This window comes from Culex quinquefasciatus, chromosome 3, assembly GCF_015732765.1.
Source record: "Culex quinquefasciatus strain JHB chromosome 3, VPISU_Cqui_1.0_pri_paternal, whole genome shotgun sequence".
Classification (NCBI taxonomy): domain Eukaryota; kingdom Metazoa; phylum Arthropoda; class Insecta; order Diptera; family Culicidae; genus Culex; species Culex quinquefasciatus.
The window spans coordinates 190,005,579-190,025,973 of NC_051863.1; the positions used below are offsets into that span (position 1 = coordinate 190,005,579).

The following is a 20,395-nucleotide window of genomic DNA, read 5'->3' on the forward strand; positions in this document are numbered from 1 at the left end:
TGAGTGCAGCTTTCAAAAGTCTGCACGGGCGCGTTGAATATCTGTAGCATCTGCTTGCGGGACTGAATGACATTACCAAAGACTTTTCAGACCAAATATTTATCGAACGCAGATTAACTTTGGATTAACTAATGATTATTTCCAAGATTATTTCACAAATTATTTGGAAATATCTGGAGTTTTTTTTAAAGGATCAATAAACTAAATTTCCAGTTTTTTTTTATATTATATTCTAAAGTTCCCCTGAACAACAACAAACGTTTGGTAGTGTGTGTGAACTCCGTATAAAAAGGGGTGTCAAATTAAAAAGTGACCCCGTTCGTTTGACAACAGTTGGTGTTAAACCATCGGGGTTTGAGTGTATAAAAAATTTCGATGGTTTTGTTCGAACGTGAATCAGTTCAATACGGAGCGTCGTATCAAGGTGCTTTTTGTTCCCCTGAACAACAACAAACGTTTGGTAGTGTGTGTGAACTCCGTATAAAAAGGGGTGTCTAATTAAAAAGTGACCCCGTTCGTTTGACAACAGTTGGTGTCAAACCATCGGGGTTTGAGTGTATAAAAAATTTCGATGGTTTTGTTCGAACGTGAATCAGTTCAATACGGAGCGTCGTATCAAGGTGCTTTTTGTTGCGTTGGGTTCGTAAAAGTCCAAGGAAGGTTCTTACGCCAAAAAGTTGGCTACCAGACTTACCTTTTGACGGGTGCGACAACGGTTTGTTATGATACCGGTTTTTCTATGCGCACCATTTCTCGTCACGACCCAAACCCGACACAGCTCGGTAGCTTGATCGGTGCACCGAAACCAAAGTTTGGTGTGACGGCGGTGTGGATTGGGTACACAAAACAGACATGGTTTCTGCGCCTACCACACGGAAGAAGTTTGGAACTCTTGATGCATAGCAAGCCAATCCTACTCAACAGTTCTGAATGGTGTGGTTGTCAAAGGCAGTGCAATATTAAGCTAAAGGTTCTTGGTTCGAATCTCGAATTTTATTTTTTTTATTTTTTAAATGATTTTTATTTGTTAAGAATAATTCTATAGGAAAAGAATTTCGTAGTGTCATGAAATATAAACTTTAACTTCTCGTGCATATAATCCTGAAATAGGCTTTTTCACATAAACCTGCCTGCATAATATGGAACGTTTTTTCTATTCCACTACAAAAATCCATTCAATTTTTTAACCCTTTGACTAGAGCGTCGCAGGTTCGAAGAAGGTTTTTTTTTATAAATGTATATAATCACTAATTTTGACAATAAAAATTGAAAAAAAAAATCAAATTATTTGAGTCAGGATTGAACCAGAAACCTCGTGGTTAAAAGACGGAGACAACGACTGCCAGGCCATCCCGAAGTTGTGAATGATGGCTGACAAACCTCAATCAAAACAATGTCGCCTCCGGTTTACTTGGATCAACCATATGTTGAGTTGCATCTTTGGTATACAGTTTGGGTGCACCTGTGGTGTACCAAGGTGCTTTCGGTACAGTTGCTATGGTGTGACAATAAACAGCTCGGTTTGGTTTCTAGAGTGACACGAAAACCGCACCACGGTGAACCAGATCTTGGTGTTCAGTGAAGCCTGTTGGCTACTCTGGAACCGATTCCGGAAATCTGCAGATTGTATGGGAAAAGCTGCGTGAAATCAAATTTTGATAACAGAAAAGAGCTAAAACGTCAACAAACGATAAAAAGGCAAAACGAAGTTTGTCGGGTAAGGCTTGTTGATTATTAATTTGTAGTGAACAACTTTCTTTGTTACACAACATTACAAAAAGAATGTGAAATACGTGGTGAAATAACGTTTATAGACTCAATGAAAAAAACGCTAAGCAGTTTGAGCTTTCTTATTTTGAATACAGTAGTTTTTTGGTAACTGGGCTGCTTTTTAACTGGACGCTTGATAACTGGGCCGTAGCCCAATTAAAAAACAGACAAAATAAACAAAAATTAAAACAACCTGTTGGGATTATGGGTTGCAGGATTGAATATGTCATAAATAATTAATCGGGGACTTTCTTTTAAAATAAAAACAAAGATATTTTGCAATTAACAAACAACACGTCTTATTCCACACAAATTAACTACGAAACTGATTTGACAATCTTAATTCTCTCTTTCGCCGGCCTCGCTGTTTACTCGCTCGTTGTTCTCTCTCGCAGCTCAATCTCGCACTCAATCTGCAATCTGTCAGCTAACAAGGCAATATTCATGAAGGTGCGCACTTTTTGTTGCGCTTTAAACTCTTTTTTTATGAATTATATCAGTCTTATAATAAATACTTATTTAATAATTTATTATATATTCAATCCCATAATCCCTACACAACCCGAAATGACCGAGGAGTTATTGGAAGTAAAATTCATGTTCAATAATTAAAAAAATCAAACGATTATTCAATTTCAAGCCAAAATTAAAGGAATTTGAAAAGCAAGCATTGTAAATAAATTTTAGTAACTTTTATTTTCATATAACATCAGACAAATATTGTGCATCAGTGGTCCCCTCGTTATTTTTCGTTCAGCCCAGATAGCGAACAGCATTCGGTGACTGGGCTACGTTCCCAGCCCAGTTACCGAACAATTACTGTATCTGTAAATTCATGTGTCGGGAAATTTAAAAAAAAATTGTTTTTTTTTGTTCATATTGATTTTAAATACCAAAATATGCTGAACAAGGGGCTGGAAACTCTAATATTACATAGGAATACTGAGTATACTAATGATATTCCAGTATACTTGTTAGTATACTAACCGAAAAGCAACAAACTGTTAGTATATTAAGATACGCTCAGTATATTGGTAAGTATACTGGCGGTATGTAAAGGAAATAATTAGTATACTAACATATATTTTGATATACTGGTTAACATAATAAGTATAGCTCTAAGAGTTTCCAACCCCTTGATGCTGAAGGAAAATTTGATTAGAATTTTTCAATGTTTATTATTTTCAGGAATTAAGAAATTAAATGTAAAATAAAACTGCCACAAATAAAAATTTACCAAAACTTTTTTGAAGCACTCAAATTTCCCATTTACTGAAACCCTTAATCGATCCTAAAGCCCTTATCGAGGCCCTAATTAAATTTGTATGTAAAACGGTAAAATAACACGCTTTGTTGCGGCCAGAGGCAACGTTATTTGGGCGAGGTGGACGGTTTCGATTGAGCGGACTGTAACACTCACCGGAGATTCTTAGACCACTTTTCGGACAACCCTGTTAGACTGAAGTCCCGCGGTCGTGCGATTCGAAGCGTTATCTACTCAAAATCGATTGAGTCCTGCCATTTTCGAGCGTTTGTCGAGCGTTTTGATCGAATGTCAAAGGCGACATTTGCAGTTCTTGTTTATAATAGTAGGCGTCGTAATTTGATGACAGTTCAATTTGTTCAAGCCCATTTTTTCACTTGTGAAAATTCATATTTTTAGTAAAATTAGTGAAATTTCTGCTGATTAGTGGGTGGCTACAGTGTGATTAAACATTTTTTAAAGGGCAATGAAGTTTTGCCAGCAGAAGGAATTCACGGTGCTTGGAAAATATGGTCAAGATTTGTGATTTGACGCAGAACCGCACAACCCAAGTGGCCATCAACGAGAAACAAAGAACCATCAGCCGGTACACTGGGTAAGAATTTTCAAATCAACCATCTATTTGTGTCTAATTTTCTGTCAATTTCATTTTTCAGGCTTTGATTTCTATTTCACGTTTTCCACCAAGAAACCAGTGTCGATTCAAGTGTCTTGTTATTATAAATAATCAGAGAGAGTTCAATAAAAATAAAACGCTTTTAAATAAATAAAAAAAAACCTTTTTCCATTACAAAATCAAAAAAGCCGAAATATGTACGTCAGATAATGGCAGGACATTCTAAATAACAAAGGCGCCCGAAAACGGCCCGACGACGGCCCGTCAACGTCGATTTTCTCAAACGTCGATTTCGACGATCGTCGGACAAAGTGTTGCATATACGCACGAAAAGGGCCCGAATTCCGTCGGACAAACCGACGGAATTCGGGCCGTTTTGTCGAGCCGTCCGGCGGTTTTCGGGCCGTTGTCGGCCCGGTCCGTCTGTCAGGGAAGTCAAACACGTCAAAGTTAACCTTTCTCTTCAAAACTTTCTCTATTTTCGATCACTATTTACAACGTCGATCTTCACGCTTCGCGTTCCTCTTTGCGACTTGCCTTTGCACGCCGTTTCGCTGCTGTCTTCTTCTCGCACGTTCGGTCGTTTGCGCGCGAACTCGTCGTCGCGCCGTTGTTTTCGGCTGTCAAAGTTGGCAGCACCGTTTCTGTCAACGCTGCAGGGGTGGGGTTGCGCACACTGGACAAAGTTGCACAACTTTGGGGCAACATTTCGGTTTGGGCCGAACACGCTTAAACACCATTTTTGATCATAGTTGAATCTTCAAAACGTTATGTTGATTTGAAAAACAATATTTTTGTTGAATCAATGCTAAACGACGAAACACCTTTTTTTTATAACCGCAAAAGACATTGACAAGAATTGACAATTTGTTGCTTGTATTCAACAAAATTCATGCTGATTCAAACCTTGTACAGGCTGGTCGTACAAAATATTTTTCTGTTTGAATCGAGGTTTGAATAGAAGTTTTCATTCCATTCATTCTAGAGTCGTTTAATAAACTATTTATGACATTAAAAAAAATACTTCTTAACACACCGTCATTCACACTCACGTACGTTTCAAAGTGTTTGTGCAAGACTTGCACCGTCGGTCGCGAATACAGCCACAAAGTTGTGCACGCTGCTGCGCGTGTATTAGTGTGCTAGTAAGCGCACGTATTACGGATGGGTGTATAGTAAAAATTGCGGGCTCGGGACTATATCCATTCCATTGAGAGTTACATTTTCAATCGCGTCGTCGTCATCATCGGTCGAAATCGTGCGGTCTGCCCGCGGAGTATACTGGGGCAGTAGCAGTCAGTCAGTCAGTCAGTGTTGAGCAATAGAAGACACCTTTTTTTGGGGGGGTTCCGTTCCATATATAGAGTGTGTGGTGCGTAATGGTGTGGTGGAAATAAAATCCCCAAATTAAGGTATTTTCAAGAGTGATTCGAAGGGATAGTTTTGGATTATTGTTGATCGTTTAGTGAAATTCAATGAATGATCGTGGTGAATTGATTGATAATTTCGTGAAAACTGACACGCGGTCCGGACGAATGCAGTGATATTTTTCAATCGGAATTTGATAGAAGATTATTCGGCACGTTGTGTGTGTGTGCGCTGTGGTGTCGACAAGTGTGTGCACTTCAGAAAAAAATAATGAATTCGGGTGTTGAAAAATAAAGTAGAAGACGAGCGAAGTTCGTACGACCGAACCGGCCCAACGGAGGGATAAGATAACGGGAGCCGGGGCAAGGCCATCGCGCGGCATGTGCGAATCAAGGATACGCGCGGGGTGTGCACGACTGTGCACGTTCGTGATGGTCCAAAAATACCGCAATGTGTGTGATTGATTCGTGCGGTCGTGATTGGTTGACTGATTTTTTGAATGTTTTCGCAAAGTGTGACGTGATAGTTGTAAAATTGTTACAATTTTAAATTTCAACATCAATTTTTGAAATTAGCAGCAAGGTGTTTGCAAAATAAATAATTTTTTTTAATTAACCTGACTATAAAATTCTCCTGCTCCCTCCTAAAATACCGTACAGGAAGGAAAAGCAAATCTGTGTGCGTGAAACGTCTAGTCATTTTGCGTCTGTGGTATTTCTAAACAGCACACACTCTTCAAAAACGTGTGCGCGTGTCAATTTCGCAGTGTGCGTGAAAGGCAGTGATGTCAGCAAGGATTTTGTTCAGATTGTCAAAAAATAGTGTTGTTTTGTTATTAACTTTTTTATTCGTGATTAACTTATTTGTTTTTTTTTTGCTTTTTAAAAGTATTTTATTTTGGAAAGACTCAAATTACAAACAATTTTTTTTAAAGTCAAACAAAAATAAAACAAGTCCTTATTTTTCAAAACGTATGAGTAATTTTATTATTCTGTTCATTGCATTAAAAAAAAACTTTTGGAAACGTTTGACATCACCCTCGACATCACCTGTGAAACAAAATCAACAAACAGCAAAATTTCCAGCAAAACTGGCAGCCCTGCTCCGCGCGTGGTTCGTGTGACAGAAGACGCAAAAAGAACAAAAACAGCAGAAGTAAAAGCAGCGCAGTTTGCTGAAAACGAATAAATTTCGGGCTAAAAACTTGGACTAAATCGCATTTATTTCTAAAGTTTAGTTTATTTCGGCGACGCGTAGTGGAATTTTGCGAGTGCTGAACCCACAAACCCCCGTTTTCTCAGGAAGAAATTTGACGCGCAGTGTGTTCTCTCCTTGGTGGAGGCATTTATTTTGGTGTTATTTTAGGAAGGTGTTTTCCCCTTGAAATTTGAGTAAATTTTAAGAAAATACGCAATTATTCACCTTCACAGGATTCCGGTAGCTAGTGCGTAGTGCAAAATCAGTTCCAGGGAGCAAATCTAGTGCGAAAAATCACGAGTGTGTTCATAAAATTTGATAGAGTTTGAGAGTCTCCTCCTGGCAGCAAGTGGCGGAGGACCAGGTCAGCGGGGAAGGTACGAAAAAAAATCAGAAGGAAGAATCCTTCAGCAGAACAAGAAGAGTGAGAGGAAAAGGAAGGGAGAAGCAGGAAGAACCTCGTTGATCCGACGACCAAAACACGCAGGAAAAGAAGGAGCAGACAACACACGCCGCCACACCAAAATGGCTGGTGTTTTCGATTTGGAGCTGGACATCCGCGACATCCGTGACTCAGACGACGATGATGTGATCGAGGTCGATGATGTAAGTCCGGTATCCACTAATTCTTCCTTTAACCATGTGTCTTGGTGGGGAGGGGGAGCTCATTATAATTCGGTTGAGGACTTCTTGTGGGGTTTTTCAGGATGCCAAGGAATGCTGGCAGATAGAACAGGCTGTCCTTAATAATGCGGGTTTTCTAAATTACTTTTTCAAAGCAATCAATGCGCCATTTGAAAATAGGACCTTTTGAAAAAGTAAGCTAAAAAAGTTTAAAAATACCCGGCCCGGTTTCAACACTTGAATGAAAAAAAGTGTTTAAAAATGCATTATACACCTGTCCAGTTGTCCATTCCATTAATTGATTTTCAAAACCAATCTTCAAAACTCCTCTGTGTTATTCAAATTTGGAGCAACAAAAAAGAAACACATAAATTTTCATATCTTTTACCAATTCTTCAAAGTATGTGATCTTTGATAAAACAATCCATTGAAAGTTGATTCCTTTTTGGCCTTGAAAAATTATGCAAATCCTACTCAAGTACTCATAATTCCGAACAGTGTTGGGGTTTCAGCATTACTTTTGAAGATTTCTAGTTCTGGGAAAAATCCTAATTATAAGGCAATCTCTTTAAAAAAATGTTCCTGTCCAATAAGTCAAAAGTCTAACTCAATATGGTTCACAACTCTTAGTCCTGACCCAAACTGTTCTACAACGCATCTGAATGAAACCAACAGCGAACCCCGAGCATTTTACAACGGTGACTTACGGTGATAACCTTCCGCACGCCATGTGGCCATGTTCCCTCTCATCGTGAATAGGAAAAATCTATCACCGGCAGTGTTTGGCGAAACAAGGAAGAATATTTATTAGCTCGAGGTTCATCGCGGCAGAACATTATCGCACGGTTTGACTTTTTTCTTTCTTTCTTTCTTGCGAAGAACGACGGCGGTATGACCGAGCTGCTGCGAGCACGTGGCCAGAATATGCACTTTTTGATACGTCGTCGTTGGAGCTGGCTGGAATATTGCTGCTGCTCAGATAAAGAACATGCAACGAACTCCATTATTGAGCTGGTTGCGCTCTCCTTTCGCGTCTAGACTGAATTGATGGGCAATATGGTTTCGTTACCCTCGCAGATTATTATTTCTCGTGAGCAAGATGGTTCAGCTTTTGGCACAGATAGAAAACTACCAACACAACCTAACTGTACAACCAGAGAAGTTTCGATCTCGAGCTGAGAGTGTCCTCGGGAGGGGTTGAGAAAGTGGTTTCCCACAAAACATACCAGCGAGTATGATTCAGAGGGGAATTTTCATCACATTTCGCCGAGAGAACTTTGTGGCGACAGACGGGACACGCCAACGCGCCAGCACTGCCGACCGTGACCATATTCCGCCTCCACTTTTCCGAGTCTATCATAATGATGATGGTTATAGTTTTTCCCCAAAATCGGTGCCAAGTCTTATGCAAGGACGCAAGTGATGAAGGGAATTTTCCAATTTTGTTCATATTTGAGTGAGCTACCTCGATATCTTGGCAAGAATCTTTTTTTATAGACCAGTTCTGAACATTAAACAAGATCTACTCGAGTGATTCTAACATACCTCCAAGTGATATGCTCATACCTGCTAATTGTTCTAATTAGTGCTCACCCCGTCGACAAACCGCAGCGCAGATCGATCGAATCCCAAACGCGAATTTCGCAACCACACGAAAACACACGCAACTCTACACAGAACAGAGTGCAATGATCTCGGAGGCAAACACCTTCAAGAATGTCTGGTTGTGGTGTGTACGTGAAGTCACGGATCGTCGAAAGTAAGAGCTCTTCCCACCACCAGCACACGATCACCGCGATCATCAAAGAATGTGGGATATTTAATGCGAACCTCCTTGGGGCGGAATCGGGATCGCGCAACAGTAACCACGGAGAGAGTTCCTTGACACCTGCTCTCGGCTGGGTATGTTGTGGTCGTTCCGGGGGAGTTCGTTACTCGCACCACGAACGCATACGAGCAGAGCTTGATGATCGTACAAGGAAACCAACGGACGAGAACGACGACGCCGCGCGGATGAACAGAATAATAACAAAACTGGAGAAACAGAAGTGTGTGGCGGCGTCGTTGTAACGTACTCTGTACTCTTGGGGGGGATAGGGAAGGTTGGAGATGAAAAGTTTATAAATTTCAATCTTCAAAAATACAAAAATACAAAAATACAAAAATACAAAAATACAAAAATACAAAAATACAAAAATACAAAAATACAAAAATACAAAAATACAAAAATACAAAAATACAAAAATACAAAAATACAAAAATACAAAAATACAAAAATACAAAAATACAAAAATACAAAAATACAAAAATACAAAAATACAAAAATACAAAAATACAAAAATACAAAAATACAAAAATACAAAAATACAAAAATACAAAATACAAAAATACAAAAATACAAAAATACAAAAATACAAAAATACAAAAATACAAAAATACAAAAATACAAAAATACAAAAATACAAAAATACAAAAATACAAAAATACAAAAATACAAAAATACAAAAATACAAAAAAACAAAAAATACAAAAATACAAAATTACAAAATTACAAAATTACAAAAGTACAAAAATACAAGAATACTAAAAAAATACATGATCCTTATAAAAAAATCAAAATTTAATGCAAAAACAAATTTGACAGATTTTTTAAATATAAAATTGAATTTCCAATCGAAAAGTACTTTACAGATTTTTTGATAAAGGGCTCTGTTTTCAAGATATAGCCACCGAAAGTTTGATTTTAGCGAAATATATGCAGTTTTTCGATTTTAAAAAAAAGTGACCATGAATGACCATTTCTAAAAATATTTTTTTTAAAAGTTCAGAAAATTTGCTATAAAATAAAAATAAATAACAAACATTTCAAAAAGGCGTAATATTTTATGTTTGGCGCTTTTAAAATGTTAGTCTTGTTATAACTTTTTTCAAAATATTTTTTTAGAAAAGATCGGAAAATTTTACGATTGTTTCATGTTTTAACATTAAAAATTGGACCATTAGTTGCGGAGATATCGACATTATAAAAATAATGGGTTGTTTTAGTGAGACTTAGAAAACTTCAATTTTCCTATTTATTTTTCTTTAAGCCGCTGTATCTCAGCAACCAGAGGTCCAATCTTCAATGTCTCTTGGATAATTTTATAGCAAATTTTCTGAACTCTTCAAAAAAAAATATTTTTAGAAATGGTCACTCATAGTCACTATTTAAAAAAAAAAAACAAAAAAATGCAAACTTTCGGTGACTATATCTTGAAAACAGAGCCCTTTATCAAAAAATCTGTATTGTACTTTTCGATTGGAAATTCAATTTTACATTAAAAAATTTCGACAAATTTTTTGTAACTGTTTTTCAATTTTTTTTGACCATGTTTCTCTATCGCTCAAAAGTTGCGGTTTTTTTCCCCTAAAACATATCAAAAAATCTCGAAAATCCAAAATACATATTTTGGGAAATTGAGTTTTTTGTGAAAAAAAAGTTGATTAAAAATTCTGCAATTTACCTATTTTGCTCAATAGTCATTGATGTGGACTACAACTTTACCAAAGACACCAAATTGATCACAAAATTCACTCAAAAGTTACAGCTGTTAGAATATTTACGTACCATTTTTGTATGGACAGCAGCCAAAATTGTATGGAGACATGTATGGGTGAACCAATGACACTAAATAGCTTCTTTGGCCATAGGGAAGACCCCCACAAAGTTTGAGCCAAATCAAAAAATACAAATAAAATCTATTTTCGGTTTTGGTAGAGAATTGCTTATAAGAAAAATACATGACAAATACCCTGGGCTTTGTCATAATGAGTGTCATAGGTTTGATGCTTGTTTGGCAAAGAGTATGATTTGATTCGATGTGGAATTAAAATCGAAGTGTTCAGTATATTGCTGAAGCTTCCATTTTTACACATGGACACCACTTCATGCTGCGAGAACCCACTTTGGCGTAGTCTCAGGGCTTAATCGATGGCCGGTAAGCTGTCATCGAGACAAGGAGGTTCTCTGATAGTGGAAATATCACATTTGTACAATGAACCGCTACATATGTGATTTTTCCCTATCTTAATGTGGGTGTCAGGTTAGGATGCGGGTTTTTAAGAAAATAGTTTTTGTAGAATTTAGGATTTTAACTATAAATATCAACTTTTTATACTTTGCCTTTAGTAATTTAGGGACAAAATTAGTAACAGTGAATTTAGTAATTCTATCAGAATCGGTGATTTTCATTCAAGTAGCATAAAAACCATTCTGATTTGTCAAAATTTCCATAGAGTCTCGATCAATCAATAGTGAAATGATATCGGACTAAATTCGTTGATCTGTTGAACTAACGGTTGTCGGATTATGATTGTATCGACCATTGTTGCGAATCGAGGATCTACTGGAATTCTGACGAACAAATGGTCGTCTCTTTTTCAATTCACGACTTGTAAAATATCAACTGTTATTTTTTTTTTGTTTTTTAAAAGAAGCCAGACAGGTTTTAAAAGAAACGTTTTTTTGGTTAATAATTAAAATGTCGGGGATTTGAGATAAGAGTAGCTTTCGGATAGGTTGCTTTAAATCTTGTATTCAATTCAAGTTAGGTAGTTATCCGCAAATGAATATTTGGACTTATATGAATAATTGAACATTTTGGACTTATGAATAACACACAACTGTGCATTTATTCTAGAGTCAGATCCATACAGCGTCAGTGTTTATTTGGTCGAAGTGTACTAATTCATTGGCAGATCTGATTCTAGTTGTAATGTACGACAAGACTACTGACGGACGTGACAGAACGAGGGCCCAGTTTAGAGGTTTCGACATCAACGATGTGCGGCTGGATCACCCTCCCAAAAAAAAAAAAAAAAAAAAAAAATACATGACAAATACATGAAAAATGCATGAAAAATACATGCAAAAACGTTTGGTAGTGCGTGGGAACTCCGTGTAAAAGGGGTGTCAAACTAAAAAGTGACCCCGTGCGTTTGACAACAGTTGGTGTCAAACCATCGGGGTTTGGGTGTACAACTTTTTTCAGATATCAGGCCAGATTTCTGATTCAATCAAAAAATTAGCTGTTTTATGATATATGTATTTAGGGTATTTCAGTATAGTTTCCCCAGTTTTCCGATAACTGTTGAAAGGTTCTAAAATTCCCCCAATCTCCCTCGAATTCAAGTTCTTTGACCACCAGACCAGCCAGCAGTTTATGGTTTGGCACCGCCTCACCTTAGCTGCTGACTGCTGCTTCGTTTGCTTTTGATATAATTTTACGGATATCTCCTCTGATGGACACACAGACAGACAGCCGGTCAAAAAGCGGCCCCGTGTTGGCGCTGCTCTCAACTCGTTACTTCGATTATTGCTCTCTTCCCGCCTTCTGCTGTGAGGAGGATAACCTCCCAACCGCAACCAAAGAACCCAAAAGAGGGGGAGAAGGGGCTTTTGTTGTTGTTCTTGGGCTGTGTAAAGAGTGTAATGCACTGGCTTCACAACACTCGCACACACACACACACACACACACACACACTCACACACGGTGAGGTCAGTGACTCCGACTGGACGGCGCTTCTTTCATCCTCAATGGGTTGAGATTCAGTTTGCCAAAAAAGAAAAGTTTCGACACAGTAGTACTACACAACTCAACTTACAAGGAAATCCACTTGTGTCGGTCGTTAGCAAAAAGCCGAAAAAAAATCGATTCGAGGACGCTGGCTGTGTCGCCAAAATGGGAGATTTTTTTTTTAAAGGCCCCCCTATAAGGAGGAAGCTGCGACGAATGTCACGCGCGGACCCTCCCACGCCCACCGTCGTCCGAATGGCGACAAATTTTTGACAATGACGTGATAATCACCGAGCATTGTCTGGCTGCGAGGAGCAGGTTCATTTGTCACGTACGGCGATGGTCTATTTACCATTTTGTGCGAAATTAAATTTTCCAGGAGTCCCGGAATTGAAGGGGGTGGGGTCTACACCACCGAGGACGTACTTGAATGTCAATTACGTCTGTCGAGGAAAAGGGCAAACTATTAGCCAAATTTTTCAACCTATCAGGAAGTTCTTTAAAATATTTCCATACGCTTTCTTCTGAATGCCTTTCTAATAGAACAACTTATTAAATACAAATTCTGACTGTTTTTTTGGTTAATATCAGGATTCTTGACGAATTTAAGCCTAACTATCAATAATTTATTTCGGTTTCATCAGGATTCAATACAATTTCTTAAATTATTGTTTTCTATTTGTTTTGAAAATTTTGATTTCAAATCAAACATTATCTAATAACATCCATTCTCCCATATCCAAAATCAACAGAAAATCAACAGAAAATCAACAGAAAATCAATAGAAAGAAATAAAAAATAAATAGAAAATAAATAGAAAATAAATTGAAAATAAATTAAAAATAAATTAAAAATAAATTAAAAATAAATTAAAAACAAATTAAAAACAAATTAAAAAAAATTAAAAATAAATTGAAAATAAATTAAAAATAAATTGAAAATAAATTGAAAATAAATTGAATTGAATTGAAGTAATTTAAAAATAAATTCAAAATAAATTGAAAATTAATTGAAAATAAATTAAAAATAAATTGAAAATAATTGAAAATAAAATGAAAATAAATTGAAATAAAATTGCAAATAAATTAAAAATTTATTAAAAGTAAATTGAAAATAAATTGAAAATAAATTGATAATAAATTGAAAATAAATTGAAAATTTATTGAAAGTTAATTGAAAATTTATTGAAAATAAATTAAAAATAAATTGAAAATAAATTAAAAATAAATTAAAAATAAATTGAAAATAAATTGAAAATAAATTGAAAATAAATTGAAAATAAATTGAAAATAAATTGAAAATAAATTGAAAATAATTTGAAAATAAATTGAAAATAAATTGAAAATAAATTGAAAATAAATTGAAAATAATTTGAAAATAAATTGAAAATAAATTGAAAATAAATTGAAAATAAATTGAAAATAAATTGAAAATAAATTGAAAATAAATTGAAAATAAATTGAAAATAATTTGAAAATAAATTGAAAATAAATTGAAAATAAATTGAAAATAAATTGAAAATAAATTGAAAATAAATTGAAAATAAATTGAAAATAAATTGAAAATAAATTGAAAATAAATTGAAAATAAATTGAAAATAAATTGAAAATAAATTGAAAATAAATTGAAAATAAATTGAAAATAAATTGAAAGTTAATTGAAAATAAATTGAAAATAAATTGAAAATAAATTGAAAATAAATTGAAAATAAATTGAAAATAAACTGAAAATAAATTGAAAATAAATTGAAAATAAATTGAAAATAAATTGAAAATAAATTGAAAATAAATTGAAAATAAATTGAAAATAAATTGAAAATAAATTGAAAATAAATTGAAAATAAATTGAAAATAAATTGAAAATAAATTGAAAATAAATTGAAAATAAATTGAAAATAAATTGAAAATAAATTGAAAATAAATTGAAAATAAATTGAAAATAAATTGAAATAAAATTGAAAATAAATTGAAAATAAATTGAAAATAAATTGAAAATAAATTGAAAATAAATTGAAAATAAATTGAAAATAAATTGAAATAAATAGAAAATAAATTGAAAATAAATTGAAAATAAATTGAAAACAAATTGAAAATAAATTGAAAATAAATTGAAAATAAATTGAAAATAAATTGAAAATAAATTGAAAATAAATTGAAAATAAATTGAAAATAAATTGAAAATAAATTGAAAATAAATTGAAAATAAATTGAAAATAAATTGAAAATAACTTGAAAATAAATTGAAAATAAATTGAAAATAAATTGAAAATAAATTGAAAATAAATTGCAAATAAATTGAAAATTTATTGAAAACTTATTGAAAATAAATTAAAAATAAATTGAAAATAAATTGGAAAAATCGAAAATTAATTGAAATTAAATTGAAAATAAATTGAAAATAAATTGAAAATAAATTGAAAATAAATTGAAAATAAATTGAAAATAAATTGAAAATTAATTGAAAATAAACTGAAAATAAATTGAAAATAAATTAAAATAAATTGAAAATAAATTGCAAATAAATTGAAAATAAATTGAACATAAATTGAAAATAAATTGAAAATAAATTGCAAATAAATTGACAAAAAATTGAAAATAAATTGAAATTAAATTGAAATTAAATTGAAAAAAAAATTGAAAAAAAATTGAAAAAAAAATTGAAAAAAAAATTGAAAATAAATTGAAATTACATTAAAAATAAATTGAAAATACATTGAAAATAAATTGAAAATAATTGAAAAAGAAATTGAAAATAAATTGAAAATAAATTAAATATAAATTAAAAAATAAACTGAAAATAAATAGAATATGAATAGAAAATAAATTCATACTTTATTAAAAATTAATAAAAAATAAATTAGATTTTTTTAAATAATCTGAAAATGAATTTGATGTGGTTTACATAAACTTTGAAAGTTATTTTCAATAAAATCGTAAATAACACTCACAAAATAAAATAGGAAATAAAAAAATTAAATAAAATAGAACTAAAATCATACAGAAAATAAATCAACATTAAAAAAAATCAATGAAATAAAATGCATAATTGAATAAAATTAAATAAATTGGAAAATCAAATAAAATTGAAAATAAAATTAAATAGAAAATAGAACAAAAGGATAATAAAATCATCTTTGTATAAATAAAACAAAAAACAAAAAAAAATGAAAACTTACGTTTATTTTTTTAGTTAGGTTCAACAAACATATACAACACAACAGTTTATAAGACTAAGACCTTTTTTTTTTTTAAAAAAATACTCTAGAAATCAAGTTCAAAATTCAAGTCAAATACATAAAAAATTATAAAAAGTAAAAAAAATCGGAAATATAAAATAAAAGAACATAAACAAAACACTTGAAATCGAAAAGTACTGCTAAGTACAAATCGCACAGTTTTCGAAAAACATGAGTTTTTAAATATACAAACAAAAATAATTACTCATTTATAGGAGGGAAGAGTTGCTCAAATTTTGAATTCTTTTTAGAAGCCAAAAATGATGAACACTTTGGTGTTCCTTTATTATTTATTTTAAAATAACTTCATTTTCCTTGAATTTAAATCCAACATTTTTAAGAAATCACCGGAAGAATCTTTGATAAAATTGTCCCAGGCTTCTATTTTTATCCCTCTCACAAGTGTCCTTCCTGACTGTCTATTTTTGGCTTTTGTCATCATCCCTACATGCCAGGATGCGCCTCTCCGTCCTTATATTATCACGGGTCACTCAATGGTGCGATGAGGCGAACGCTCATTACGGTGGCCACCGGCTTGACGTCACCATCCGGATTGACGTCCGTCGCTGCGAGGGCGTATTCATTCTGCTGTACCAAAGGATGCTGCATCCGATGTCGCTGACAGGCATGTTCCAATTGACGCCGAATGCAATTAGCTTTCGACAAGGGTGTCCTTTTTTTCCTGCGTCATAACATTGTGACTCATCATTGGTTTAGAAGGGGTGAGGAGCAAAAAAAAGAGCATTTCAAATTGCCGCAAATCAACGTAAACATCCGTCACGCGCAAATGCAGCACATACGACGCCATTCGCGAGGTGTGTACTACTCCCTGAGTACACTCTCTCACCACATACCTACTCATTTCCATTCATAACTTCCTAGAGTGTAGTGGCGTCAAGCAGTGTGGAAGAAGACAAAAAATAATAAACAAACACGTATACCTTTTCCTTCCATTATTGTTCTGTTTATGTGCAGTTCAAGCCGACGTCGAGAGGCATTTCTAGGTAAATCCATGCAGGTATGTGCAGTACACATGCATGTTTAATTTGAGGAGCCCTAACCTACGCCAGGAAAGGCTTGATTTCCTTGTTGAGCGAGGTTATGTTTACGTTGCACGCAATCGTCGAGGTATGGTGATGGTATCGTCGTAAAAAAAAGACGTTGAAACTTCATTTTTTGTAATGAAATAAAATTCAAAAACACATTTTGAAACAAATTTACTTGAATTTCACCACTATTTGCCAATGTCTTTGTGGAAAAATCTCAAATTACTCATGACCGGAATTAGGTGAGTCACGATGATGACTGTTCATTTTCCAGCAACGGGTCGCGACGCCAGCTAGACGCCGTGATGAATGACGATTTTCCACCTGGCTATGGCTCCGTCGCGTCACTTACAACCGCAGGTCATCGAACCGAAGAAAAATGGGATTGGATGTGGTGGTGACGGATTTCGATTGTAGTTTTGCGATTGGCTGGGAAATGGGTGACTCAGTGGAATGGGGTTTGTTATCAGGTTGAGGAAAATTATTTTAGTTTCAGAGTTTAGTATCAAGCAAGCATTATTTCTTTTAAAACAAAGCGCTAGATTTTCACTAAAATTATTTTCTATTCTTGAACTTGACCTTTAATTTAACTGCTCACAAAAAAAAAAAACTCGAGAAGTACAAAATCTACGAAAATCCAATAAATATAGGAAAAATTGGTGAGCTATGACGCCACATTTGATTATTCTTGGTTATGATCAAAGTAAAAACATTTCGACTAAAATCCTCGAAAAATTATCATTAGTAAGCAGTAGAGCTGTTAACGGATGTCAGTAGGTTAGTGACTACACGGACAGAAATTTAATGCGAACGACACAAAACAATATATAAACGTTGTAAAAGCATTCTATTATCTAAAAGTTCTGAAAAAGGATTAAGATTTGCTAACTGAGCAATTCTCTACGAAAGATGAAAATTGTTCCTTTTGACCAGGCTGAAATTTTTTGAGGAGATTTCTGTACAACTTTTTTTAAGACTTGGAAATCGGACAAATGGTTCTAGAAATAGAGCACTACAAAAGATTGGAATTTATAAAATAGATTTTGAAGTGTTTCAAAAAGTATTTTTTTTATACTGACGATATCTCGTCAATTATTGGTCCCATTTTCAAGGTTAGAAAAAGAAAAAATGTAAGAGATTCCAATCTTTGTAAAATGTGTTAATCTCACTTATAACAATAAAAATGAATACGGTAAAAAATTATGTTTTTATCCCTTTTGTGATGTTAGCGTTAATTTAGATTTTTATTTATTTGTTTTATTCTAAAGATTTCAATTTTTAGCATTGAAAATTGGACCAATATTTGACGAGATATCGTCAGTTCAAAATTTTGGATTGTTGAAAAACGCTTTAAAAATTCCAGTATTCTATTTACAATTCAAATAATTTTAATTGAGAAAATATTTCTTTATGTGTTATTCAACAAGTTTAATTTTGATATAGAGCAATTCCAGCCCAAAACAGGAATTTTTCAGGTACTTTTTTCTCGACCCTCTCCGATTTCAATGAAACTTTGTAGACATGTTATCCTACGCTTATATAAGCCATTTTTGTGTATATGGAGCCAGTTCCACTCGATAATGACATTTGAGCGGGTTTAAATATTTTTGTAATTCGGAATTTAAATATTTCTGTATCTCGAAGCCGTTGCATCGTATCAAAAGTGGTCAAAGACAAACTTGTAGGAAATTTTACGGGCTTTTCGATAAAATACACTGAAAGAAAAACACCCAACCTTTATGAGATTTTTGATTTTTAAGTTTAAAAGTCAAATTTGAGGAGTCCACGATTTTTTCGTTCAAAATTTTTGTGAAGATAGCCTAAGATGTTACAAAAGACTCACGAAAAATGCAGGATGGAGCAACTCACCTAAAAAAATACAAAAATCATTTACTGAAACTGTTTTTTTGAAAAGTGCTCTAAACGTCAAAATTTTCAAAAACCGAATACGGGAATCGATTCTCCAGACAATTTTACATAAAAGTCTCCATATTGACCATTGTCCTAAGTCCAATCCTTGTAAAGTTACAGCAATTTTAAAAATAAAAATGTTGAAAAAATAGGTTTTTTGATGGTTTTTGGCAATTTCTATATGACAGACTTAATTTTTCAGTCTCGTAAATATTTTTACCGGAAAGCTCGTCAAATTTCCCATAAGTTTGTCTTTGACAACATTTAAATTGGATGTATGAGCTTGCAGATATAAGCTAATTACATTGCTCATAATTGAAAACATCATATTTTTTCAGTGTAGTATAGTAACCTGGATAGTAAATTAGCTTATATCTGTAAGCCCATACATACAATTGAAATGTGGTCAAAGACAAACTTATGGGAAATTGGACGAGCTTTCCGGTAAAAATATTTACGAGACTGAAAAATCAAGTCTGTCATATAGAAATTGCCAAAAACCATCAAAAACCCTATTTTTTCTACATGTTTATTTTTAAAACCGCTGTAACTTCACAAGGATTGGACTTAGGACAATGGTCAATATGGAGACTTTTATGTAAAATTGTCTGGAGAATCGATTCCCGTATTCGGTTTTTGAAAATTTTGACGTTTAGAGCACTTTTCAAAAAACAGTTTCAGTAAATGATTTTTGTATTTTTTAGGTGAGTTGCTCCATCCTGCATTTTTCGTGAGTCTTTGTAACATCTTAGGCTATCTTCACAAAAATTTTGAACGAAAAAATCGTGGCTCCTCAAATTTGACTTTTAAACAAAAATCAAAAATCTCGTAAAAGTTGGGTGTTTTTTCTTTCAGTGTATTTTATCGAAAAGCCCGTAAAATTTCCTACAAGTTTGTCTTTGACCACTTTTGATACGATGCAACGGCTTCGAAATACAGAAATATTTAAATTCCGAATTACAAAATATTTAAAACACTTACGCCCTTCTCAAATGTCATTATCGAGTGGAACTGGCTCCATATACACAAAAATGGCTTATATAAGCGAAGGATAACATGTCTACAAAGTTTCATTGAAATCAGAGAGGGTCGGGTACAACCGATTCCCTATTTGGCATGGAATTGCTCTATATAGACATAAGGGGTTTGCTTATAAACATCACGAGTTATCGCGATTTTACGAAAAAAAGTTTTGAAAATGTTACTTTTTGCGTTTCTCTTTGTTTCGTCGTCCGTGTCTGTCGCGGCCATGATCGGTGACGACCAACTTTTTCAAAACTTTTTTTTCGTAAAATCGCGATAACTCGTGATGTTTATAAGCAAACCCCTTATGCCTATATATCATTTTTTTGTAATTGTCTGCTCTACAACTTTGTAGAACATTGTTACACTCTAAAAAATAACCCAGCAAAGTTAGAAAAAACACGAAATTTTAAAATGAAAAATTTTGTTTTAAATGAAAAAATGACCCTTCTGGGTCAATGTAGATTCGAAAAGTACATTAAATTTCCCATAAAATGACATGTTCCAAAATTTTTACAGTCGAGTAACAGAAAATGGGAGAATTTTTAAAACGTTTTTAGTGTTTTTTTCGATGAAAAATACGTTTTTTCGGAATTCTGAGTACGCCATCAAATTGGGCGTCTAATTCTACATAAAAGTCCCTTTGACACCAAATTTCTATCTCATCACCGTTTCAGGCTGCAAATTATTGAAAAACACCTCTTTTTTCGCATGTTCAAAAATGGAAGGGGTCGTACCGCCCCTCCGTCACGAGATATCAAAAAACGGACCTCGGATTCGTGATCA

The 20,395-nt window shown here is 33.7% G+C and overlaps 1 protein-coding gene across 6 annotated transcripts in view; it reads left to right on the forward strand.

Annotated features, from left to right (window-relative positions):
* Positions 1 to 4,839: 4,839 nt before the first annotated feature.
* The window catches only part of LOC6034075 (ribosomal protein S6 kinase beta-2), a 69,225-nt gene continuing 53,669 nt past the window's right edge, over positions 4,840 to 20,395 (forward strand). For 2 of the 6 annotated variants that reach the window (XM_038259941.1, XM_038259943.1), the window contains exons 1-2: positions 4,862 to 5,062; positions 6,449 to 6,821. In XM_038259941.1, the coding sequence (XP_038115869.1) occupies positions 6,741 to 6,821 (81 nt within the window). In that variant the 5' untranslated portion in view covers positions 4,862 to 5,062; positions 6,449 to 6,740. Of the gene's footprint in view, positions 5,063 to 6,129; positions 6,388 to 6,448; positions 6,822 to 20,395 lie in introns of those variants that run through there. The other 4 variants (XM_038259946.1, XM_038259945.1, XM_038259942.1 and 1 more) reach the window with 4 other exon arrangements.